Source organism: Pelodiscus sinensis, chromosome 1 (genome assembly GCF_049634645.1).
Source record: "Pelodiscus sinensis isolate JC-2024 chromosome 1, ASM4963464v1, whole genome shotgun sequence".
NCBI classification, from domain to species: domain Eukaryota; kingdom Metazoa; phylum Chordata; order Testudines; family Trionychidae; genus Pelodiscus; species Pelodiscus sinensis.
Genome location: NC_134711.1, coordinates 143,061,893 through 143,083,315, shown reverse-complemented (window position 1 = coordinate 143,083,315; position 21,423 = coordinate 143,061,893). Strand labels below are relative to the sequence as shown.

Below are 21,423 nucleotides of genomic sequence, written 5' to 3'. Positions count from 1 at the left end.
TACTGTAAATTTACTTCTGGAAGAACGCTGGTGCAGTGTAGACAGGCAGCAAGTGTTTGGGGAAGAACAAGCTGCCAGTGTAGACGTAGCCCTGCAGTCAGTCTCTAATGAGGACACAGCCAACAGGAGCCTGGGGATGCTCTTGGAACCCTGCCACTCAGGGAGACGGGGCTCAGCACGGAGCCATGTCCCAGAGCTGCCCCTGGCCCACAGCAGCAGGACCCTAGAGGCGGCAGGCGCTCCCAATCCCTGGGGGGGAGGGGCGGGGCTCAGCGGGGAAAGCGCGGGAGGGAGGAGACTCGCGAGCGATTTGCTCCTCGACTGCCCCCCCCCCGCGAGCCCCGCCCCTTGCCGCCTGGCCCCGCCCCAGCGGCGCCGTTGCCATGGGGACGGCACCCCGCGCCCGGGATGAGCAGCTACGCGGTGACGGTGCAGCGCCCGGCGGGCGGCGGGGGCCCGAGCCCCGGGTGCCGGTACCGCTCGGACATGGCCCCCAACAGAGCCTTCGACTTCCTCTACGGTAGCGCCGAGCGGCCCGGGCCGGGGAGCCGCGTTGGCCCAGAGAGCGAGCGAAGCCCCGCCCGGCTGGGCCCGCACGGGGGAGGGGGGGGATGAGGAGGCCCCGCCTCCTCGCGCTGGGGCGGGGGCGGGGCCGCGGCCGCAGCCTCTGATAGGCCGGGCTCGCGGGGGGTCCCGCGCGCGGCTCGTGGCTGCTGCCGGGCACGGCCGTGGTGGTGCCGCCGCTGAGCGCCCCTGGGCCATGCTGCGCCGCTCGCTCCCCGCCGCCGCGCCTGCGCAGAATCGCGCCTTTGTCTGTCTGTCTGGTCCCGCCTGTGCACCGCCCGCTCTGCAGGAGCAGCCTGGCTCCCTTCGTTTTGTTTGGCTCTGAGACGAGTCCCGGGGGGTTGCTGTCATTTCAGATCCCTTGTACGTGTTGTCCAGCGAAAAGGACCATGCCCAGGCAAAGGTCCAGGCTCATCTCACCTATGACAGGACGGTAGGTTGTTTCAGACTGAGGCATCGTCAGGAATTGTTTCCCCCACATTCATCCCTATAGTAAAAGAATATGAAGAAATCCGTAAAAACTTGATTGCCCAAGACCAATCTGAACTTTAAACAACTTGCACAAGGAACTTCCTGTAAAGAAAGGAAATAATTTATACCCAACACAAGAGTAGTTTAATACTGGTCACCATTTAATTGGGTTGACTTCTAGAGTTGCCTGATGGTTTCAACAAAAATACCAGAAAGGCTTGATAAAAATATGTCGACCCCCCCCAAATATACATCATATGGGAAGTTTTTTGCCCAAGGATTTAGATGGGGCAGAAGGGAGTGAGGAAGGATCACTCAGGGGCAGAACATGCACTTGAATGGTACCCTGAATGGCCAGGCTTGGTTCCCTGCTCAGGCCCCCCCCCCCCATTATTAGAGACACACTCATGCGCTGTGTTTTACACTTGGCCTTAGGGAGCAACATCAGATGGTCCCTCCCCATGGGCTGTGCAGTGCCTGGGCGGTGGGATCCTCAGGATGCTCTCACCGATGGGAGGAGTGAGGTGACCTCACATCTGTTGAGATCATCCCGTGGCCCTATGGAGCATGTTTTGGGGGTTCACTCATAGAAAGCCCCAGTCCTCCACCATACGTTTTCCATGCCCTTGGGGTCAGAGGGCTGGAGGCAGGAGCCTTTGGCAGGAGAACGGGGGGTAGGGGGGGCAGGGTGTGAGTGCCCAAGAGGAAGCTAAGGCAGGAAGCTAACTCACCTGTACCCCAGGCTCAGCATCATCCGGGGCCTGCCCTCGGGCTCCGCTTCTCCCTTCAGTGGGACATGGTGGGGGCCTGGCTCTGGGGAGCGGCTGGTCAGAGCCCCGCTGAGCCCTGGACAGAATGAGTTGGACGCACCTGCTTCTGCCTGGCCTCACCAGCCACCAAGCCTCTACTGCCTGCAAGGTTTGTGTCTGAGCCCAGACCAGCTTCCTCTCGCTGTGTCTCTGGTGCAGTAACACTTGGCGCTGTCCTCCGCTCTCAGGCTGTCCATGCGCAGGTAGAAATCGGCGCTGTCCTTGGAAGCTGTGAATCAGCCCTGGATGGTGGGAGAATAATACTCGCTCTGCCCTAGTTTACTTAATTAGAAAATACTGGACATACAAATTTGTTTCCCAGAAAGAAAGCTCAAATATCGGACTGTCCAGTTCAAAACCGAACACCTGGCAACCCTATTGACTTCATGCCAGTAGTCTAGAAATAAACAATACTATGTTCTATTCCTAAGCCCCTAAATCATATATCAGTGTTTGAAAATGGGACAACATGAATACCTCTAATGCAGGGTTACTCGGCCTGCAGCCCATTTGTTTGTGGCCTGCGGTGCGGTTTGGATTTACACGGGGCTTAACGTGCAGCCTGCGGTTGGGAGCCTAAAGCAAAAAAAATACTCAATATAATAGTCTTCTATTGATATGTGATTTAGTAGTTAAATTCCTGGGCTGTCATTGCTCATTAAAAGTGGTGTCATATGGGTAGAAATCAAGTAAACATTGCATTTTATTAATATCAGCAGAACTGACTTAAATGGAGCCTGCATGTTGTGTAGTCTTGCCTTAATCTTTGTATTCATGCCTGTCAGTGTGAAAGAAGCTATTTGCATGTACATGCAGTCACACTCAAGTTGCGGCCCTTGGCATGTGCTGTATCATTTTGGCCCCTAGGACTCTAAAGTTGAATAGCCCTGCTCTCATGTCAGCTGGTCTGTGGCTCTTTAAGAAAAGTCAGGCATAATAGAATTGGTTTATTGTGCTGTTTTTTGAACAGAGCTCTTGAAGTGTAAGTACAGGGCATCCCCGCTATGTCACCCCGGTATAAATCTGTCCGGCACTAAAGTCATTGATGTTTGTAGGAACTGATAAGTCCTCCCATTCCCCGATCTTAAGTAATGCAAAAAAAAAAAAAAAAAAAAAAAAAACACCCAATTTGGGCAAATGGAAGTCAGCTGTAGGGAAAAGAATTCCCCGCTTTAAGTTGTTTCGCTAGAAGTCCAAGTTTTTTTTTAAACATATCTTGGATTTATAGCAAGGACGGCTTGTAGTGTTTCACACAGTGCCCTTACTTATCTTGATTAGCTGCATGTCAGCTATTTAGGCAAAATGCAAAAGTAAAAGGGGATGTGATGCATCTTCAGTGACTCAAACTTTGATAAACAAGAAGCTTTGGTTTTGTCCTCCTGGTCTTATTCAGACTAATCCTGAATGAGTAGGCTAGGAGGCATTCTAAACTCTGACGCACAGCCCTTCTATAAAGCAAGCTGACACCTTCCGTTCTAGCATTCCAACAATGAAGCCAATAAAAACCTATATTTCAAAGTCTGTTTCCTGTCTCCTCCCTCCCACTTATCCTAAACTCTGTTTCTCTGAAGTTTTTTAATGTCCTCTAAGACTACGTTTACCGTAGTAGCTAGTGGTGGGATTCTAGGTTGCCAGTTTTGGTTGCATCACACTACATAATATTTAATTTAAAGGTTAACCTTTAATTCCTGGAAATAGTGGTGACTGGTCGGAGGCACCCAGGGGCCACCAGACATGTGACACCCCTCCAGCCCAGTCCTGCCCCTCCCTGCCTTTGCTCAACCTGCCTCTTTCCCCACCCCAACTCTTCCCCTTCCCTGCCTCTTCTCCCAACTGAAGCCTCCTCCTGGGGAACTAGTGGGACTGGGGAGGCCAGCAGCAGGGGTCCAACTCCCATATCCCAGCTGCTTTGTTCCTCTGATTGCTGCATCACTCCGCTTCCTGCCAGAGAGTGCGGGGCAGCTCTGCCTTGCTCCTCTTCCTCCTACTGCTGACGGTGAGTGCGAGTGAGAGCCAGACGCCTGTTGTGGGCATCAGGCCCTTTCTTAGAACTCTGCTGCTGGCTGGCCCTTCCTACTTGCAGTGTTTGAGGTCACGTAATCCCTTGAGTTCCTGCTCCCCCACATGTTGCCCCTGTTGGAGGGCTGGCAACTCTATGGGATTCCCACCTTGCCTATGTACTTTAGAGGTGGGATTCTCAGCTTGCCTGCTTACATGTACTTACAGTAGCTCAGTGAGTGCTAGTGTAAATAGTTTAGGCACAGTAGCACAGGCAGCAGCACAACTAAACCATGCTGAGTGTGTGTCTACAGAGTTCGACTGAGCTTGCACTCAGTAGAGCTAATTTGTGCTACTGCTGCATATGCTACCATGGTTATGCTATTTGTACTCACGCTAACTCCAGTTGATCTAGTGCGGGCATGTCAAACTGGCATTTGGAGGGCCTCATGCGGCCCGATCTAAATTTTTTGTGGCCTGCCAGAACATTTTTATAAAAGAATGAAGTGTGGCCCACGGGCCACTCGGAGCACGGGCCGAGTGCCTGCTTACAGCTGGCCAGGCTGCTCTGTGCTGCAGCAACTGCTCACGGCTAGCTGGGCCGCTCTGTGCATGCGCTGACAGCTGGCTGGGTGCTCCAGCAGGCGCTCACAGCTGGCTGCTGTGCTCACACCACCCCAGCACCTCAGACAGCAACATCAACTCCGGGACCCAGCTCCGGGGGAGGAGGGAGGCATTAGGTTGGGGGGGACTTGGCTCTGTGGGAGCAGAGGGAGATTGGGTTAGAACAGGGGTATGGGAGTGCCTGGCTCTAGGAGAGAGGAAGGGATTATTTTGTTAATATTTTGGTTTTTATTTATTTATTCCTAAATAAAATCACAAAATGTATATTAATTTTATATCAATAAATATAAATTTTTTGCAATTCCATGAATAATTATATCTTTATGCAAAATCTCAAACTTACAAAGTACCTGAAATTTTCACAGAAGCCTGTTCTATTTGATTAACCATGGTACATACTTGTTTTTATTTCAACAAAACAAGTTATGTATCATACAAAATGTAAAAGTACCTGAAATTTATATTTAAATAAAATATTATGTAAAATTAATTTAAACATTATTTAATATGAGCAAATAATTTTACACATCAAATTATTGTAATATTATAAAATATACCTAAAACATAATCTATAATAATACATAACTAAGTATATTTTCTTTGGTGGCCCTAGGCTTGCCAGGTGTCCGGTATTAGTGCTTTCTGCCTGTCACCTAAAATGCATTTTTTGGTTGTTGTTTTTTGCTCAACAAACCATCTGGGAACCCTAGGTGGCCCTGAAAGCTATCAGTTTTCGTTTGTGCGGCCCTCAGTAGGCTTCAAGTTTGACATGCCTGATCTAGTGTGTATGTGTGTGCCTCCCTTAATGTAGTATCAGAGTGTCTCATAATCTTTAACTTATTTATCCTAATAAAACCCCAAAGAGTCAGGAAAGTATTAGTATACACATTTTACAGATGTGGGGGGCGGGGTGAAAGCCCAGCGAGATTAATGTGATTTGCCCAAGGTGTCATAGGAACCTGCAGCAGTGCAATGGCATATCTCCTCAGACCAGGCAAAATGAATGGATGTGTTTTTCATTCAGGTATGTCTATACTAGAACTTTTTTTGGCAAAACTTTTGTTCCTCAGACATATGAAACACACATCTCTGACCAACATAAGTTTCACCAACAAAAGTGCTAACATAGCTGTGGCCTTTCATTGAGGGTGGGTTAATAATCCTGGTAGAAGAGCCCTCCCTGCTGGCATAGAGTGGCTACATGGGAGACCTTACAGCAGTGTACCTGCAGTGGTACAGATATGCTAGTATAATGTCTATAGTGTTGCCTCAGTCTCTGTAATTCAAAGGTGTACATGCCATGATGAAATATTGGTTAGTCTCAAAAACACCAGCTTTTTGAAAGGGAGCCCTTGTACATTGACTGCTACATATCTAGTCTATGTATGGTGTCTGAAACCCCAGGAGCCAAATTTAGGCCCAAATTCCATCGCTTATTTGAAAATCTCCCTTTTGTGTCCAAGTTTCTGTTCAGTTAATAAATTACATGTTCCACCATTCTGTTTTTTCCTTTTGATTTATTTAAAGTGTGCTTATCCACAACTCTGACCATCTGAATAAGTTACTCTCTAGTTAAGGTTGCACCTCTAAAATCTGGGATTCTCTGATCCAGCAACATCCATGGTCTGGAATGACCATGGATGTTTCAGGATCAGAGTGTCCCTGCATATTGCAAGTGGGTGGGGGCCAGGAGCCAATGCGCAGCTCAGCTGGGCTACAAGGGGGAGCCAGGAGTCGGCACGTGGCTTAGTTGGGCTGCGTGAGGAGCCAGGAAACCAGGTAGGGATGGGTGCAGGGAGGAACTGGCAACAGGGAGCCTGAAAAGACCTTACCTGGTCCGGAAAAATCCTTCATCTGGGACCAGTCAGATACCAACGGTGCCAGACCAGGGAGGTCCAACAAGCTGGTTTTAAATTCTGGGGCTGTAATCATAGCTGCTGACTCCATAGATGCTCTGAGCTGGGCGTACCGATGGAGAAAAATTAATCGATGCTCAGCACCCACCAGCAGCCAAGTTTCCCCTTTCTCTCCCAGTGCCTCTTGTGTGCTGATGATCATCTCCTGCCCCTTCCTCCCAGCACCTCCCACCCAGTGCCAACAGGTGTTTTGCAGCAAGCAGGAAGCTCCAGGAGGTAGGGGGTGGAGTGTGGATGCAGGCATTTGGGGAAGGGGATGGGAAGAGATGAGGTAGTGGTGGAACAGGTTGTGATAGCTTTATGACTGCATTTCCCAAACTTTGAAATTTGAATTCTTCTTCAGGAAAGTGAAACAAAGGGTGCCCCTGTTCAACCTTACTATCTGTTGTTAAAGGGTTAGTCATAGTGAGCCATCATATTAGAGTAGATGATACAGATCAGGGCTACTCAACATGGGGTCCCTGTTTGTTTGCAGCCCCGCGGGGGGATTTGGGTTTTCACAGGGCTCAACACATGGCCCACGGGTGGGATCCTTTGAACATGACCTCCAGTGGGAACACGCTGCACAATGGCAAGGCACTCACAGGTGGGGAGGGCATTGAAAAACACAAGCGTACAGGCTGGCTGGAACAGACGGGTACAAGGTGTCGGCGTTTCCAGCCCCCACTGAGCAGGGAGTGCTGGGGCATTGTGGGAAGTGCTTTGTATTCATGCCCATCAGTGTGAAAGAAGCTGTTTGCATATATATTTGCATGTATATGCAACCACACTTAAGTTGCAGCCCTTGGCATGTGCTGTGAGTATCATTCTGGCTCCCGGGGCTTCCAAAGTTGAGTAGCCCTGGTATAGCTTTTCATAGTAGGTACATAGTATATACCAGTGATCACCAACCAGTAGATCGGGATCTACTGGTAGATCTTGGAGCCTCTGACAGGTGATCCTGACTGGTTTGGCCAAGAGGCTATCAAGTGCAGGCACTTCAGCTGCCTCTCTCCCTACTGCTGCGCATCTCCTGCCCTTTGCCGTGGAGCTGCCTCCACCCACCCTCGGGAACCTCCTGTTTGCTGTGCAGTGCAGGGGAGGGAGAAAGTGTCCCCCTTCCCACCCTGTAGCCTATCTCCACAGACCAAGGAGGGAGCACAAGAGGGCTTGGGATAGAGATTGCTGGCTGCTTTTGGGAGAGGTGCAGGGCCACGGCAGCGCAGCAGTTAGCCTGCCTTAGCCCCACTGCACCACCACCCAGGAGCCACCTGAGGTAAGTAGTGCCCAGTTGGAGCCCACATCCTGAAATCCTACTGCAGTCATGAACCCCCTCCTGCACTCGAAGCACCTGCCCTTGCCCTGGGCACTCCTGCATCCAAACACACTCCCAGAGCCTACACCTAGAACTCTCTCTGGCACCCCAATTGCCTGCCCCAAGCTCAGCTCAGAACCCCTCTCACACTCCAGATCCCTTAACCCAAGACCAGAGTCTGCACTCCAACCCTCTACCCCAACCTGGTGAAAGTGAGGGAAGATGGGGGAGGGAAGGAGGATGGAGTGAGCAAGAGTGAAGCCTTGGAAAAGGGGCACAAAGGAGGCGGGGCAAGGGTATTTGGGTTTGAGGTAGATCTTTGGTTGCACTTAAATTCAAAAAGTGATCTCATGCTTAAAAAGGTTGGAGACCACTGGTATATACAGTAGATGTCCAATAATCTGGGACCTAGGTGGTGCCGGATTATCAAATATGCCAGACTATCAGGAGGTACTATAAAATTTTTTATATATATATATATATATATATATATATATATATATATACACATACACACACACACACACACACACACACACACACTGTATATAAAGTGTTTTTAACCCTTTTTATTGTAGCACAAGCACTGTCCAGCATCTCACAATGCCAGTGGCAGACTGACTCAGTCCCGTCCGGTTTCGCTCGGTTCAGCTGCTGCCGCTGCTGCCTTGTGACTTGTTTTTTGCCACAGCTCACTCACTAATCTCTTGCCATTTTGATGCCAGACTATCGGGAGTGCTGTACAATTGGATGCCGAACTATTGGAGTTTTACTGTACATAGATCTTCCTTTGCTTTCTTACATACTTTGATGAATAGTGAAATAGCACAATGTTGACATTTAGGGCATGTCTGTACTGGGGGTAAGAAGTGTGATTCCCAGCATGGGTATACAGACTTGTGCTATCTCTGCTTGAGTTAGCATGCTGAAAAGAGCAGTGTGGGTGTTACAGCACAGGAAGTGACTCCGGTTAGTCACCTGAGCTCAGCTTCCTGCACTCTGGTGGGCTTTGATGCTGGCAGCTAGCCTGAGCTGCTGCCAGTCTGACAGGGTCTGTTGTACCTGCACTGGAAATCACACCTCCCAGCTGCAATGTAGGCATATTCTTAGTCTTACAGTACATTGATTGGGCTTCTGAATTAACAACCATTGAAATAAATGAGGCACTTCCTATCTTAAAGCTATCACTTTAGACTTTCTGCCAATTTAGAGAAATGTAGATGCATCAGTTACACTTGGGATGCATTTTCAAGGATTTATTTGCAGCTATATAGGTTGATACTTAGCCTCAGCATACCCCATGCTTTAGTCCTCTATGCACCTCATTTTGGAAAGCACTGTCTTACTGATTGATGTAATTAGAACATACTGTCACCTCTATCACCCAGGTTTATAGTTCTGTTATTCACCATAACTTGTTCAATCTCTCTATATTTTTCATGCCTTGTTTACATACACACTCAAAAACACTAGCTGAAGATATGATCTCTTTAGTGCTGCATGGAATTGCTAAATAACCACCACTTCTCTTGTCTACACATTAATAGAAAAAGGAGCCGATTTTTAAAACTATGTTTAGCAGCCTGATCCATTATCCCTGGTACAATCTGCGTTTGGAAGAAAAATACCCCGTGCCCCCATTTATTGACCGAAGATGGAGAGGCAGGGCCCAGCAGCGTCTAGAGGCTCTGCAGCAGCTTTCTAGGTAAGTGGCGTATTGTTGGACAATATTTTAAAAAAAATACAGGCTAGATGATTGCACTTGGATTCTACCTGGCTTCATCTATCCTGCAGGGTTTTTGCTCAAGAAGCCTTTTGTGGAAGAGATCTTCTGCAAAAACTTCTTGCGCAAAAGCGCGTCCAGACCTCAAAGCGTATCGCAAAAGCGATGTGCTTTTGCACAAGAGAGCGTCCACACTGCATGGACACTCTTGCACAAGAAAGCTCTGATTTTCATTCACAGAAGCACCTGTACTTTTGCTGATGGGGTTTCTTGTGCAAAAACCCCTCCGGAGTGTCCACACCTGCCTTTTTGCGCAAGAGCTGTAGCGCAAAAAGGAGTTATTCTTCTGGGGAGCAGAATAACTCTTATCAGCAAAAGCCCTCTGTTCTGCCGATTTACTTATGCAAAAACGTGCTTGAGGTGTAGATGCTTCGCCGGTTTTTGCGCAAAAATCTTGTAGTATAGACGTAGCCCCTAAGTCTCCCTGAACTTGATTCAAAGGTTGAAGCTGTTGTGGAATATGGCCACCCAGCTCCTTTTTTGGGAGTGGATGTTCCACATTCTATTTATCTGCACTGGGTGCTATTAAATTAGGAGATTTATTTAAAGTTCTTGTTATCCGTGTGAGATAAAATCGTCAGCAATCTAGTCTGGGTCTATATAAGTGATAATCTTTCCACTTTGTCCCTCCCAAGCTGATGCTGATTATCTTTAAAGTTCAAAATTTCATTTAGACTAGACTAGGGCAGGGCCTTCTTAGTGCAGGAGACCTGTTTGAGGAACTCTCTCCTGGAATATATTCATTAGGATCCCAATTCAGCAACGTGCTTTGGCATGTGTTTAAGTGCCGTAGTGAATCAAGGGCTGGAGTCCCTCTGTAGCTGTTGTATCTGACCATTTCCCTTCCCTTTTCAGAAGCCTCATCTTGTTTTGATTAGAGTTGCGTATTTCCTGGTCCACTTGAACTAAATTGTTTAAATATGGTTTTGTTATTTCTTCCCTTGTGCACAACTGAGACACTGTACAACGGGTGCTATATCAGTTAGAAAAATAACAAAATATTTTTTATAACATGTCATATATAAACTTACCACTTCAAAGAATTAAGGTACAGAGTGACAGGTAGCTGAAGATAGAGAGGTTGTTCCAAGCAAAATTAACTGCAGAAGAAAAAGATTCTGAACCAGCACTCACTGAGAAACAGAAAAAAGAATAATGCTAGACATGTAGATAGAGTGGGGAGAGGAAGACAAGGTTAGCAAAGTACAATAGGCTGTGTCTTGAGAGGGTTTTGAAATCAAAGAGGGCAGTTTTGAATTGGATCCTGAAATGAATCAAAAGTCTGTAGAGTGATGTGAGGAGATACTTGTGCTTGTCAGAAAATGGGCAGCATTGCCCAAAGAGATGACATTCTGAGAGGCTACAGGCAGTCCCCGACTTACGCGGATCCGACTTACGTCGGATCCGCACTTACGAACGGGGCTTTCTCGCCCCGGAGGTTGTGGCGGCGGATTGCTACCTGCGAGCTCCGGGGCGAGAAAGCCCCGTTCGTAAGCTGCTCCAGTGCCCCTGGTCTGCTGGAGACCGTCTCCAGCAGACCAGGGGCACCGGGCGGGTTCCCGCGCTTCTGAGGCTTTGCCAGAGCAAAGCCTCAGAAGCGCGGGGAACCGCCGCTGCTGCCGCTTCAGTCCCGGTGCCTGTAGTCTGCTGGGGACCGTCCCCAGCAGACCACAGGCACCGGGACTGAAGCTGCAGCCGCGGAGGGGTCCCGCGCCTCTGAGGCTTTGCCAGAGCAAAGCCTCAGAGGCGCGGCACCCCGCTGCTGCTGCAGCTCTGCTCCCCGTGTCCCTGGTCTGCTGGGGGGGGTGCAGCTAGTGTGCCCCCCCCCCAGCAGACCAGGCTTTTGTTTTGGACCCTGGGGCAGAGCAGCTGGGGTGCTGCCGATTGGTCCTGCAGCGCCGCTCTGGGCACTACTGGACCAACCCGGCAGCACCCCAGCTGCTCTGCCCCAGGTCCTGATTCAGCCGCTGCTGGTCAGTTTCAGCAGCGGCTGAATCAGGACGCCTGGGGCAGAGCAGATGGGGTGCTGCTGGGTTGGTCCAGTAGCACCGAGGAGCGGCGCTACTGGAGCAACCCAGCAGCACCCCAGCTGCTCTGCCCCAGGCGTCCCCAAGTCAGCTTCTGCTGAAACTGACCAGCGCTGACTACAGGAAGCCCGAGGCAGAGTTGCTCTGCCCCGGGCTTCCTGGAATCAGCTGCTGATCAGTTTCAGCAGCAGCTGACTTGGGGACGCCTGGGGTTCTTAAGTTGATTCTGTATGTAAGTCAGAACTGGCGGTCAGTTTCAGCAGCGGCTGAATCTGGACGCCAGTTCCGACTTACATACAGATTCAACTTAAGAACAAACCTACAGTCCCTATCTTGTACGTAACCCGGGGACTGCCTGTATTTAGAAGGCGTAGTCAATAGCCAGACAGGGAGGGATGTTGACCTGGATGAAGACTTTACAGTTTTTTTAGCATACAAAACTAATTCTTTATTGAGTGTTTATTATATTTTCAGGTTTTAAATATCACCACTGTGCTCTTTTCCTTTCAGCATATTTAGGTCTGAAGTTTGCCCCCTTCAGACTAGAATTAAATGTACATTTTTAACAGTGAGGGTAACTAACCATTGGAACAACTTACCAAGTTTCATGATGGATTCTCCCATCTTTGGCAACTTTTAAATTAAAATTAGATATTTTTCTAAAATGTATGTGCTTTTTAAACAGGAATTAATTTGGGGGATTCCTATAGCCTGTGTTATACAGAAGATCCGACTAGATTGCCACAGTGGTGTCTTCTAATCTCATTGGTTTTGTATCAGCATGACAGTAGCAGGTGACAGTAGCACAGGCTGCTCTCACATTTACTTGTTGCATTACATGTGTCAACCACCTGCCTCTACTAGATTCTGACCTGGTTTTGTGATGCATCTTCTTAGGGTTGAAAGTGATTGAGCTGTAAAGTATAATTGACAGCAATGAAACAGTGATAGTCAGAGAAACATGCATGCTTTCATACTTAGTCTTGTTTAAGAATAAGTTCCATACTTATTTCCTCATTTTACAGACTAAATGGTGCCTGGTTTTGTTTTGATTTTTACTTTCAAAACCTCAAACTGCACTCAGGACATGAAAATCTGGGGGGAGGTTCTGCCTCTTATACGTCCATTAGTAGTAATTTTGCAATACTGGCTTAATTGATAGTAGAACTGCTTGAAATTTGTTGAGATTTGAACAGCTTTTTTTTTTTAACAAAACATTAAAGAAATTAATGAAAAATGTCCATCCTCCTTATGTCACCTCTAGTTGACAGCATTGCTGACAAGAGACAGAATGTAACCCAGATTGCTCACCAATAGCTGTGCTGAATTTTGTAGGACTAACAGGACCAAATGCTTATCTGTATCAGCAAATTTAGCAGATGTAGCTGAACATGCAAGGATACCCAGGGGGTAAATCTGTGGACTAAGAAAGGGCTATGTGCCCAATCCCTATTATGGCTATCACTATACTATAATGAAATAAGTAGCTTATGCTAACACTGTTAAATCACAAAAATAAGTGCCCACCTGTGCCGATAAAAATAAGAATCCATCTGGATGGAGCAGTACTCTGACACGTGGAAACAATGCCAATAGAAAAGCCATCAACTCAAATAACTCATTTGAACTGCAAGCAAAATTTTACAATTAAAGATTGGTCAGCGCCAAGAAATAATTTTAGATTCAGATTCTAGCATCTTGGCCTTATTTTGTTATGTTGCATTGGAGCAGGTGCTGGGAAAGGATGATTTAAAACAATGTAATGTATTGCATACTAGAGAAGGCTGGTGAAGCCTTACTCTGAACAATTGTGGAAGTGGTAGGCTAAAGAGTGCATCTCTTGAGCCTGTGAGATTTTTGGACTCAACAGAATACAACAGGTAGTGCTCTGTTTCAATCCAATAGTCAAACCACATTTCCTGCTGGTATCTATATCTCTATAAGCCACACCTCTGGATTTAAAACAACAAACTGGCTTCAGGTATGTTACCAAAAATGGTCTTAAATAGGGCAAAGTGTGACTTTCTGAAAGTATGGAATGACTTACTCGGGGTTCTTAGCTGGTGATGTGGCATGTGGTTTTTCAGGGAACTCTGTTTCCTGTCTGTATCCTCTTTTATTCATGATTTCTTGAGGTCTTTGGACAATGTACAACCTCTAAGAAGACATGAGCCGGAAATTATAGACAGTCTGTTGCCCTACTTCAAACTCAATGTTGGGTTCTCCAGGATAGGAAATATGAGAGAGAGAGAGAGAGAGAGAGAGAGAGAGAGTGTACTGGTTGTTTATATAGAGGCTGAATTCCAGACAGTGAACTCCTTAAACCCTCCACAAGGTCATCTTAATTGTTCTTTAGTGTTGGAGAATGCCGAAAAAAGGCTTTAAAGCCTCTCCTGTAATTTCCAAAGTTGATCAAAATCTTTTTAACCATTTTTGAGTGAGACAGTGTCTCTTCCCCTTCATTTTCTGCATCTCCTCCCTTGCATTTTGTGCTATACAAATATATTAATATTCTTTTGCATGCCCACACATACAGATACAAATAGCTGAATTTCACAAGTTCATACTTTCCAGGTGGTTAAACTTCACTGAGGAATAGTTTCCAGATGAGTTTAACTGAATTTTGTTTTAACAGAAATAATAAATGATTTTTGTTTGTGCATAGTGTGAAACTTCCATTAAGTTTAGAGCTGCAGTACTATATGAGAGGCTATAGAATAATATAAATGCATAATCTTGAACTTCCTTATGTAGGTAGGCATGTTTGTTGCTACTTCATAATAGAATTTGAGGTGTGTATGCTTTGATTATGCAATAGTGGAAGTCCAGAATGAAGTAAAGTTTTTAAAAAGCATATTTTTTTAAATATCAAAACAACTTTGAACAGTCTTTCTGAAAATATTTTGATCTGTTTTGATCTTTTTTGGCTTTTTAGATCTCAACCTTCTCTTCAGATTCCTCAGATTGTGTATGAAGATCCTGAAATTAATGGAAGGAACCGCTACAAGTATTTTGAACGGTACAGAATGAATTAATGACTACCATATATGTAATAGGCCAAATTCCTTTCTCAGTCATTCTGCTTCTGACACTGGTGTAAAAACATCAGAGGAGTTGCTCTGGATTTTACACTGGTGCCATTGAGATTAGAATCTAACTCGTTGCATGACTGAGTGCTGAAAAAATTAAATACTTAACTTGTGTAAGTGAGTGCAACAGTCAGTCAGTGTTTAGCAGTTGCTCACATATTGCCTTGAGTATTGGACCCTGTCGTACTGAGGGAGAGATGCTGGCCCAGCTATTATGGTTTTCTAATCTCTTGAGAAAGGGGGGGGGGGGAGGGAAGAGAAAGGATTTTTAACTTCAGTTTTGCTACCTACCACTGAGACAAGTAGAGGGAATATCAATTTAACTTTCCGTCAGAGGAACAACTCCTTTTCAGAACCATACCACCCTTTAGAATTACATTGCAGCTCTGGCATTGCTCTTATGCTTTATTGTTGGGTTTGAAACAAAAGCTAAAAGCCACAATACAAGAGTTCTCAATTTAGCCACACAGATACCTTGGCACAAATTCATTGCTGATGTATACAGGCATAATTGCATTTGCCATGTTATGCTATGAATAAACTTAGCCCCTTTTAGTTTTCCAAAATTTCTTACATTTTGCTAATTTGGTAAAAATGAATCAAACATGCGTAGGGTTATTTTAGCAACAGAAATACACAGACTGGCTTGTTCACTGCCACAGTTTTAATTTAAACTTTCAAAAGCTATTATGGAAGCCATGTGAATATTGGTTTCTTCTGACATGGAAATTCCTATTCTATGTTTCCGAGAAGGAATTATTCATAATAGTAATGCTTAGGACTTCAGTGGCATTTCAGTTTAAAACTATCTTACTACACTGAAGGAAGGAATCATTAGATACTTTAAATGTGGTTTACCTTAAAAGTTGATTTATGTTCTAGGATTCCACTTTTGGATTCACACAGGGTTTAAAGATATCCTAACATACACTCAATGCTGAGAGTACACACATTACTATCCTTATTCTGGAAACTCTCTTGCTGTTCAACCCCAACTTGAATTACAACTTGATTTTAGCAGAGGCTGTCTTGACAGCTTTTAGCACTCACAACAGATTTCTGCCACATAAAAGTGGCTTGGAATTCTATCTGCCAAAGAATTCAAGTGTTAGTCTCTAATGCTAAAAATTTCGGAGACATTGGTTACTAAAGTAGGCCAGTAAACTGTTCAGGCACTAATCTGTGGTAGTAGGACAAGATGGCCAGATAGGTGTTCTGAAGTTCTAATTTCTGGGATAATGTAGAAAGGGAAAAAAGAGCTAGAAACGTGAGTGAGCTAGAGAAGTAAGACTTGTGGGAGAAATATTGAACATCACAATAAACCAGCATATAACTTTATCAATAATGAATGTGACTTGGACTATATCATAACATGTACCTCATATTATATGAAGGTTTTCAGGGCAAGTGGATTCTTTGGGAGTGAGAGAGAAAAATATATAGTAGGGCAGTATAGTAGTAGATCCATGTCTGAGCCAACCAGTCTTCATATTGTCTTTCTCAGTCCTAACTAATATATATAAGCCATTAAAAATGTTGGTTCTGATTCTCCTCTTTTGACTTCAGTGTAAATTAAATGAATGGGGTTGGGCCTGCACAGGAAGTTGTGTAAATGAAAAGCAAAATGGGCTTGTTTGAATGAGGAGGGATTTTTCTGCTTGGGTAGAACAACAATTCTCACATGTTGCTTAAGAAGTAACAACAGAGTTTTGTAAGAAATTAAAGAAACTCCTAAATAATATATGTCCTTAAACATGCAGAAATAGATCCTCAGCTGTTGTAAATCAGCAATGAAGTGAGTGGAACTACATTGTTTTACAACATCCGAGAATCTGATTTACAGTTTTGCTAAGCTCTTGTATTCTATTAATATGCATCTTGCTCTCAAAGATAACGTATTTTCTCTCTTTGCAGACCTTTCATCCCCTTTCATAAGCCATTTCCATTAAACGTTGCTTATGCAGTGGCAAAGTAAGTAGTGAAGTTTAGGAAAACACTGTTACAACATGTCAGTCTCTAGCCACAAATGACTGTTTAGCTCTGTTACAAGAGACTATTTTTAATGAAAAAATAATGAGAACTCATTAAAGTTCAGAAAGAATCTGTCCACCAGCATGAAATCCCAGAAAGCACAAGTTAGGGACATATTGTTGCAGCTTGTTTCAGACATTGCTTGGGATATATAAGTAGTATCACATGACTAGGAACCTGATATATTAATTCCTCAAAGCATGTTGTGACCATGATGAAGAAACCAAGAGCCAAGTGTCTGACTCTTAGAGGAGAGGAAGTATCTGATATAGCCACACTTTGAGATGTTTGTTACTGATTTTATTTAATGGTATTGCAATATTGTTTATCTGCATGCAACATCCTTATTATAATAGGATATCCATGCTATTCCTGGGAGACCAAATTCAGGCATAACAAACAAATACAACACTCAGTGAAGTTGCTGGAGTTCTACTAATGGAATAATTTAATTATTTCCTGTGTATGTCAAAATGGTACATGTATAAGTTAAAATATATCAGTCATGCTGTACCTTGTATTGTTCTGATAGTTGCTTTTCAAGCTACACCCCTTTCCAGTCAATTTATTTTGCACACGCACTGAAACCTAGATCAGTACAAATTATAGTACTTTGCCACTTACACCTGACATGAAACATATATAATTGTTTATCTCACTGTTGAATTTGCCCAGATACTTCCATCAAATTGCAGATACTTATGTCAGGCTACATTTGGCTCTTTATCCATAAATGCAGAGCTGTAGTATACATATGTATTAGAGATTTCGATATAATGGTTTATTGATGTGAAAGGTTCATAGTTTATGTTCACATAGGGAGGGATTTTCAGAAGCGCTCATCAGAAGCCTAACTGCTGTCACGGAAGTCAACTCCATTGATTTCAATGGGAACAGACACATCTGTAACTAATAGTATCTTAAGTTTTTAAATGCAACAGCATGTACAAAATACATGTTTTGGCTCATGTTTGTTTTTTAGAACAGAGCCATATGTTTACCCATCCATCACCAGTGACAGATCACGATCCCCCACATCACGAACTCTGGGTACACAGACAGATTACCGGGATGGTGAAGCTCAGACGGACCCGTATTCCCCAGAATATGTAGTACCTCTGGGTTCAATCCCTGAACTGTTGACACTTGCTACTCTCACTTGGGGTGAGTTGGAAGAACCAGAAACATTTATTTTAGTGCTTGCTCCTGTTGAGAATTGCCAAATTGCTGTTTTTCTCTGTCAAATAGTTCTCTCAGCTTTGACATTACACTGCTGAGTTTCATTGGGGTATATCAGTTTATCTGGCTTTAAAATGGCTATAGTATTGTTTACCTATGTAATAGCCAATTGTGAAGCATTTCATATGGTGTTTTGAGATCTTTTCATTAACTGGCAATAGATGTTGTAAGTGCAAATTATTATGATTCTTAATATGATTTTCATTTTTTTCCACTACTATAAGTGCCACTTGCCTTCAACAGATGTGAATGCTAGATGCTTCAAAGGAAGGTGTCTATCCTCAAAATGCATCTAAATGTATAGTGCTGTTTTTCACAGAAATAAAAAGTCTAACTACTCCCATCCCTTAAACTGATCTCTTTCTACCATGGAGCAGTAGGAATAACAACCACATTTTTAATACTGTCTTAACTATGATAACTGCAGATGCTACTCTTACATTTTCAAAAAAACTGCAGTGGTGCCTCAGAATTGTTAACCTCCATTTTCAAGTGTTTGTCTCTATTTACTGAAGGGTTTTTTATTTTGCTAATATCTTAGTAATGGATATTACACTTACTAATTACTAATATCTTAGTAATGGATATTACACTTACTAATGGATATTATCCTGCCCAATAGTCTTTCTAAAGAACTAATGCTTCTTGTCCTTGTAAGGAAGAGGTCTTCCAGCAGGCCAAGCTGAGGTGGAGATGATTGAACGTGCCCGGGAGAAACGTGCCTGGGAAGCAACGCTTCCACCACTTAGTGATTTCTCACAAATTGAAAAGAGAAGGAAGATGATGGATGATATGGAGAGGAAGGAATGGGCCTTTAGAGAACAGGAAATAGAAAAGTAGGTGTGAATTGTATACAGTGTTGCTCCTTCAGTTATAAGAAACAAAATTGAGTTTGGAAACAAATAGGTCAGGGGTTTGGCAGTAGGATGGCATGGACTTTTATCTCTTGGTCACCTGTCCATTAGTGGCTGATGGTCATCACTTTTTTGTAATTTGAGTCCAATTCCTCTGTTCATCCAAAAAACCACCCCTACAAATGGCACCCTTGTTGGTGTATTCAGAAGAGATAACATTCTGAATGGGCATGGAGCTGCCACACTGGAATTGAAGTACATTAATTTTGGGGGAGTTTTTTGTGAAAGAGGTTATTACTCAACACCTTGCAACAGTGATAAACTCACTTTTTAAAAACGAAAAAAGACCAAAATGTTAGTTTTGCAGTCTGGCTGCATTTTACAGATAGGCCAGTAGGTTTATATACAACATTGCGGTTCGGGAACTCTGTAAGTGTCTCAATTTATACCTTGCCTTTTATTTTCTTGCAGATTGCAAGATGTTCGACTAGAAGTTTTAAAGAAGCTTTTGAGGAGACGAGAAGAGGATCAGAATGAGGTGGATATCAATCGCTTGGATGCTCACTGGTTTAACCGTCAGCGAGATAAAGAAGAGAGAGTACAAAAAATTAAACATGAATATATAAAAGGTAATTTGGAGGATGAGGAAAACAGTAAAAGGGGAACTTATTTTCCATACCAAACCAACTCTCTCCATTCCATTTTTACTACTCTGCAACTCTGTATTCAAAATGAGGACAGCCACCTATCACAGCCTAGAATTCCATGGGTCATATTTGGTCTGTTGGCCACATTTCTTACTAGAGGAAGGGCAACCTGACTGAATTTCTTAGGATATGAAATTACAGTTTCTTTCAGAACTGTGTATGTCAGGGAATATCTCATGGTTGCAATTCCTTTTCAGCAATGAGAAAGCTGATAACTAAGGGGAAGAATGTAGAGGGGAAGTTTGAGAGACGAGATATCATCAGGGACTATACCGATTATGCATCGCAGCCTTATGGACCTCTGTCTAGAATTGGTTACTTTCCGGACAACCATTCTGAACGTTATTTAGTAAAAAACCGCTTTCTTAACACCTATGAGGGTAAGGCAGCTTGGAAAATCTTAAATTATATGTGATTGACTAAAATTATTAGTGCTAGCCTGTACAGCAATTCAGATATTTCTCTTTTCTTCCACTCTGTCCCAAACTCCACTCCACCTGTCCTAGGGTTGCTGGAACTGGAGGCATCTCTCCCAGACTCTGTAACTCAGCCCCAGACCAAAGCTCCGAAACCCAAGGCCATCACTACTAAAGAAGGGTTTATTAAGCGGACTGCTAGACTAGATATGGAACTGGCGCAGGTTCACCAGGTATGATGCTGCAGCTAAAAGCAAGTCAGTTCATTCTAGATTTGAGATGTGCCTTTCTAATACCATTTCCATGTAAGGTGCATCTGTCAACTATCTAAATTCACTTCCTAAATTCCCCTCTTATAGCTTTTATAGAGACAGAAATAAGGTTATTTTCAGTGAGAGAACATACCAAGTGTTAATAACTAGTGGATTGTTGTTTGGCATGATGAGTACTGTTCTGAACTCAATTAGGCTCTCTTTTTCTGTCTCCTCTATTTTCCCTCTTTTTTATACATATCCTGTGGAAAGGCTTCTAATTTGGTAGAATCTGTCTCCTCTCTTTTCCATCCCCAGTCCTTCCCAGATATTCATTTTTCTTCCTTTTCTTTGTTTCCGCTGCCCTAGGAAAATGCGATGGAATTATGAAATCTGATGTACATCAGCAGTTCCTCTCATTCCCTATGGTTCCATTCCTTCCTCCATGCCTTTGAAAAAAATGTAAAATATTGTAAGCCTGTTGTTTAAAATGTCAATTTATTATTATTTAAATAAACTAAACCAGGACCAGAAGTTTCACAATTCTTCACAACTGAAGTAAAAGTGGGTCTATTGTCCCCGCTTATCCAAATTGGATAAGATCAGTGAAAACACCAACACTGCTTTTACCTAAGTACCATCTGATTTTCTGCATACACAAAATGCATCCACCATCACTACAGTTGTTCGTGAAAATATGTTGTCCATATATGTAAATGACTCATGTAAGGTGCACTATCCTATCTGCACGTGCAGTCACAGTATTTACAGTTGAAATTAGGAGAATTTAAGGCATGCATCTTGTGTTGCAGTTACAGACTTTTATTTTTTAGTATCAAGAAAATATTGTGGATTATACATACAGTTTTGTCAGTTTTATTAGATTTTTCTTCAAACCCAGTTGATAAGAAATATTTAGTCATTCATAATGTGCAGATATATAATTTTTTCTTGTTTTAGTGTAGGACATTAATATATGTCATACAGGCAGTAATTTTCTGTTAATGAAAGTGAAATTCTATATTGAAATATTGTAGCTCAGTGTCTGTGAGACTGTAACGCTGACGTACACGGCCAGGGGGCATGGCCGTGTACGTCACTGCCCCGCCCCCTTCCTCTCCCGCCGCAGCACTCAGCTAAGTGCTGTGTGCTCAGCCAGACCACTGCGGGGGGCGATGAGCTCCCCCACAGCGGCCCAGCTGAGTGCACAGCACTCAGCTGAGCACCACGGCGGGAAGGGAAGGGGGGGGCAGTGACGCACATGGCCACGCTCCCTGGCCGTGTATGTCAGCGCCCCGCCTCCTTCTCCTCCCCCTTCATGGGCGGGGGTGACAGGCCAGGAAGGGAGCA

General features: G+C 44.3%; 1 protein-coding gene across 4 annotated transcripts in view; it reads left to right on the top strand.

Moving 5' to 3' along the window:
- The first annotated feature begins 365 nt into the window (after window positions 1–365).
- The window catches only part of CFAP91 (cilia and flagella associated protein 91), a 69,842-nt gene continuing 48,784 nt past the window's right edge, over window positions 366–21,423 (top strand). For 2 of the 4 annotated variants that reach the window (XM_075905497.1, XM_075905487.1), the window contains exons 1-10: window positions 366–520; window positions 921–997; window positions 9,224–9,381; window positions 14,422–14,505; window positions 16,490–16,546; window positions 17,589–17,770; window positions 18,504–18,681; window positions 19,171–19,328; window positions 19,604–19,786; window positions 19,913–20,055. In XM_075905497.1, coding sequence (XP_075761612.1) covers window positions 409–520; window positions 921–997; window positions 9,224–9,381; window positions 14,422–14,505; window positions 16,490–16,546; window positions 17,589–17,770; window positions 18,504–18,681; window positions 19,171–19,328; window positions 19,604–19,786; window positions 19,913–20,055 — 1,332 coding nt within the window. In that variant the 5' untranslated portion in view covers window positions 366–408. Of the gene's footprint in view, window positions 521–920; window positions 998–2,971; window positions 3,841–9,223; window positions 9,382–14,421; window positions 14,506–16,489; window positions 16,547–17,588; window positions 17,771–18,503; window positions 18,682–19,170; window positions 19,329–19,603; window positions 19,787–19,912; window positions 20,056–21,423 lie in introns of those variants that run through there. The other 2 variants (XM_075905504.1, XM_075905510.1) reach the window with 2 other exon arrangements.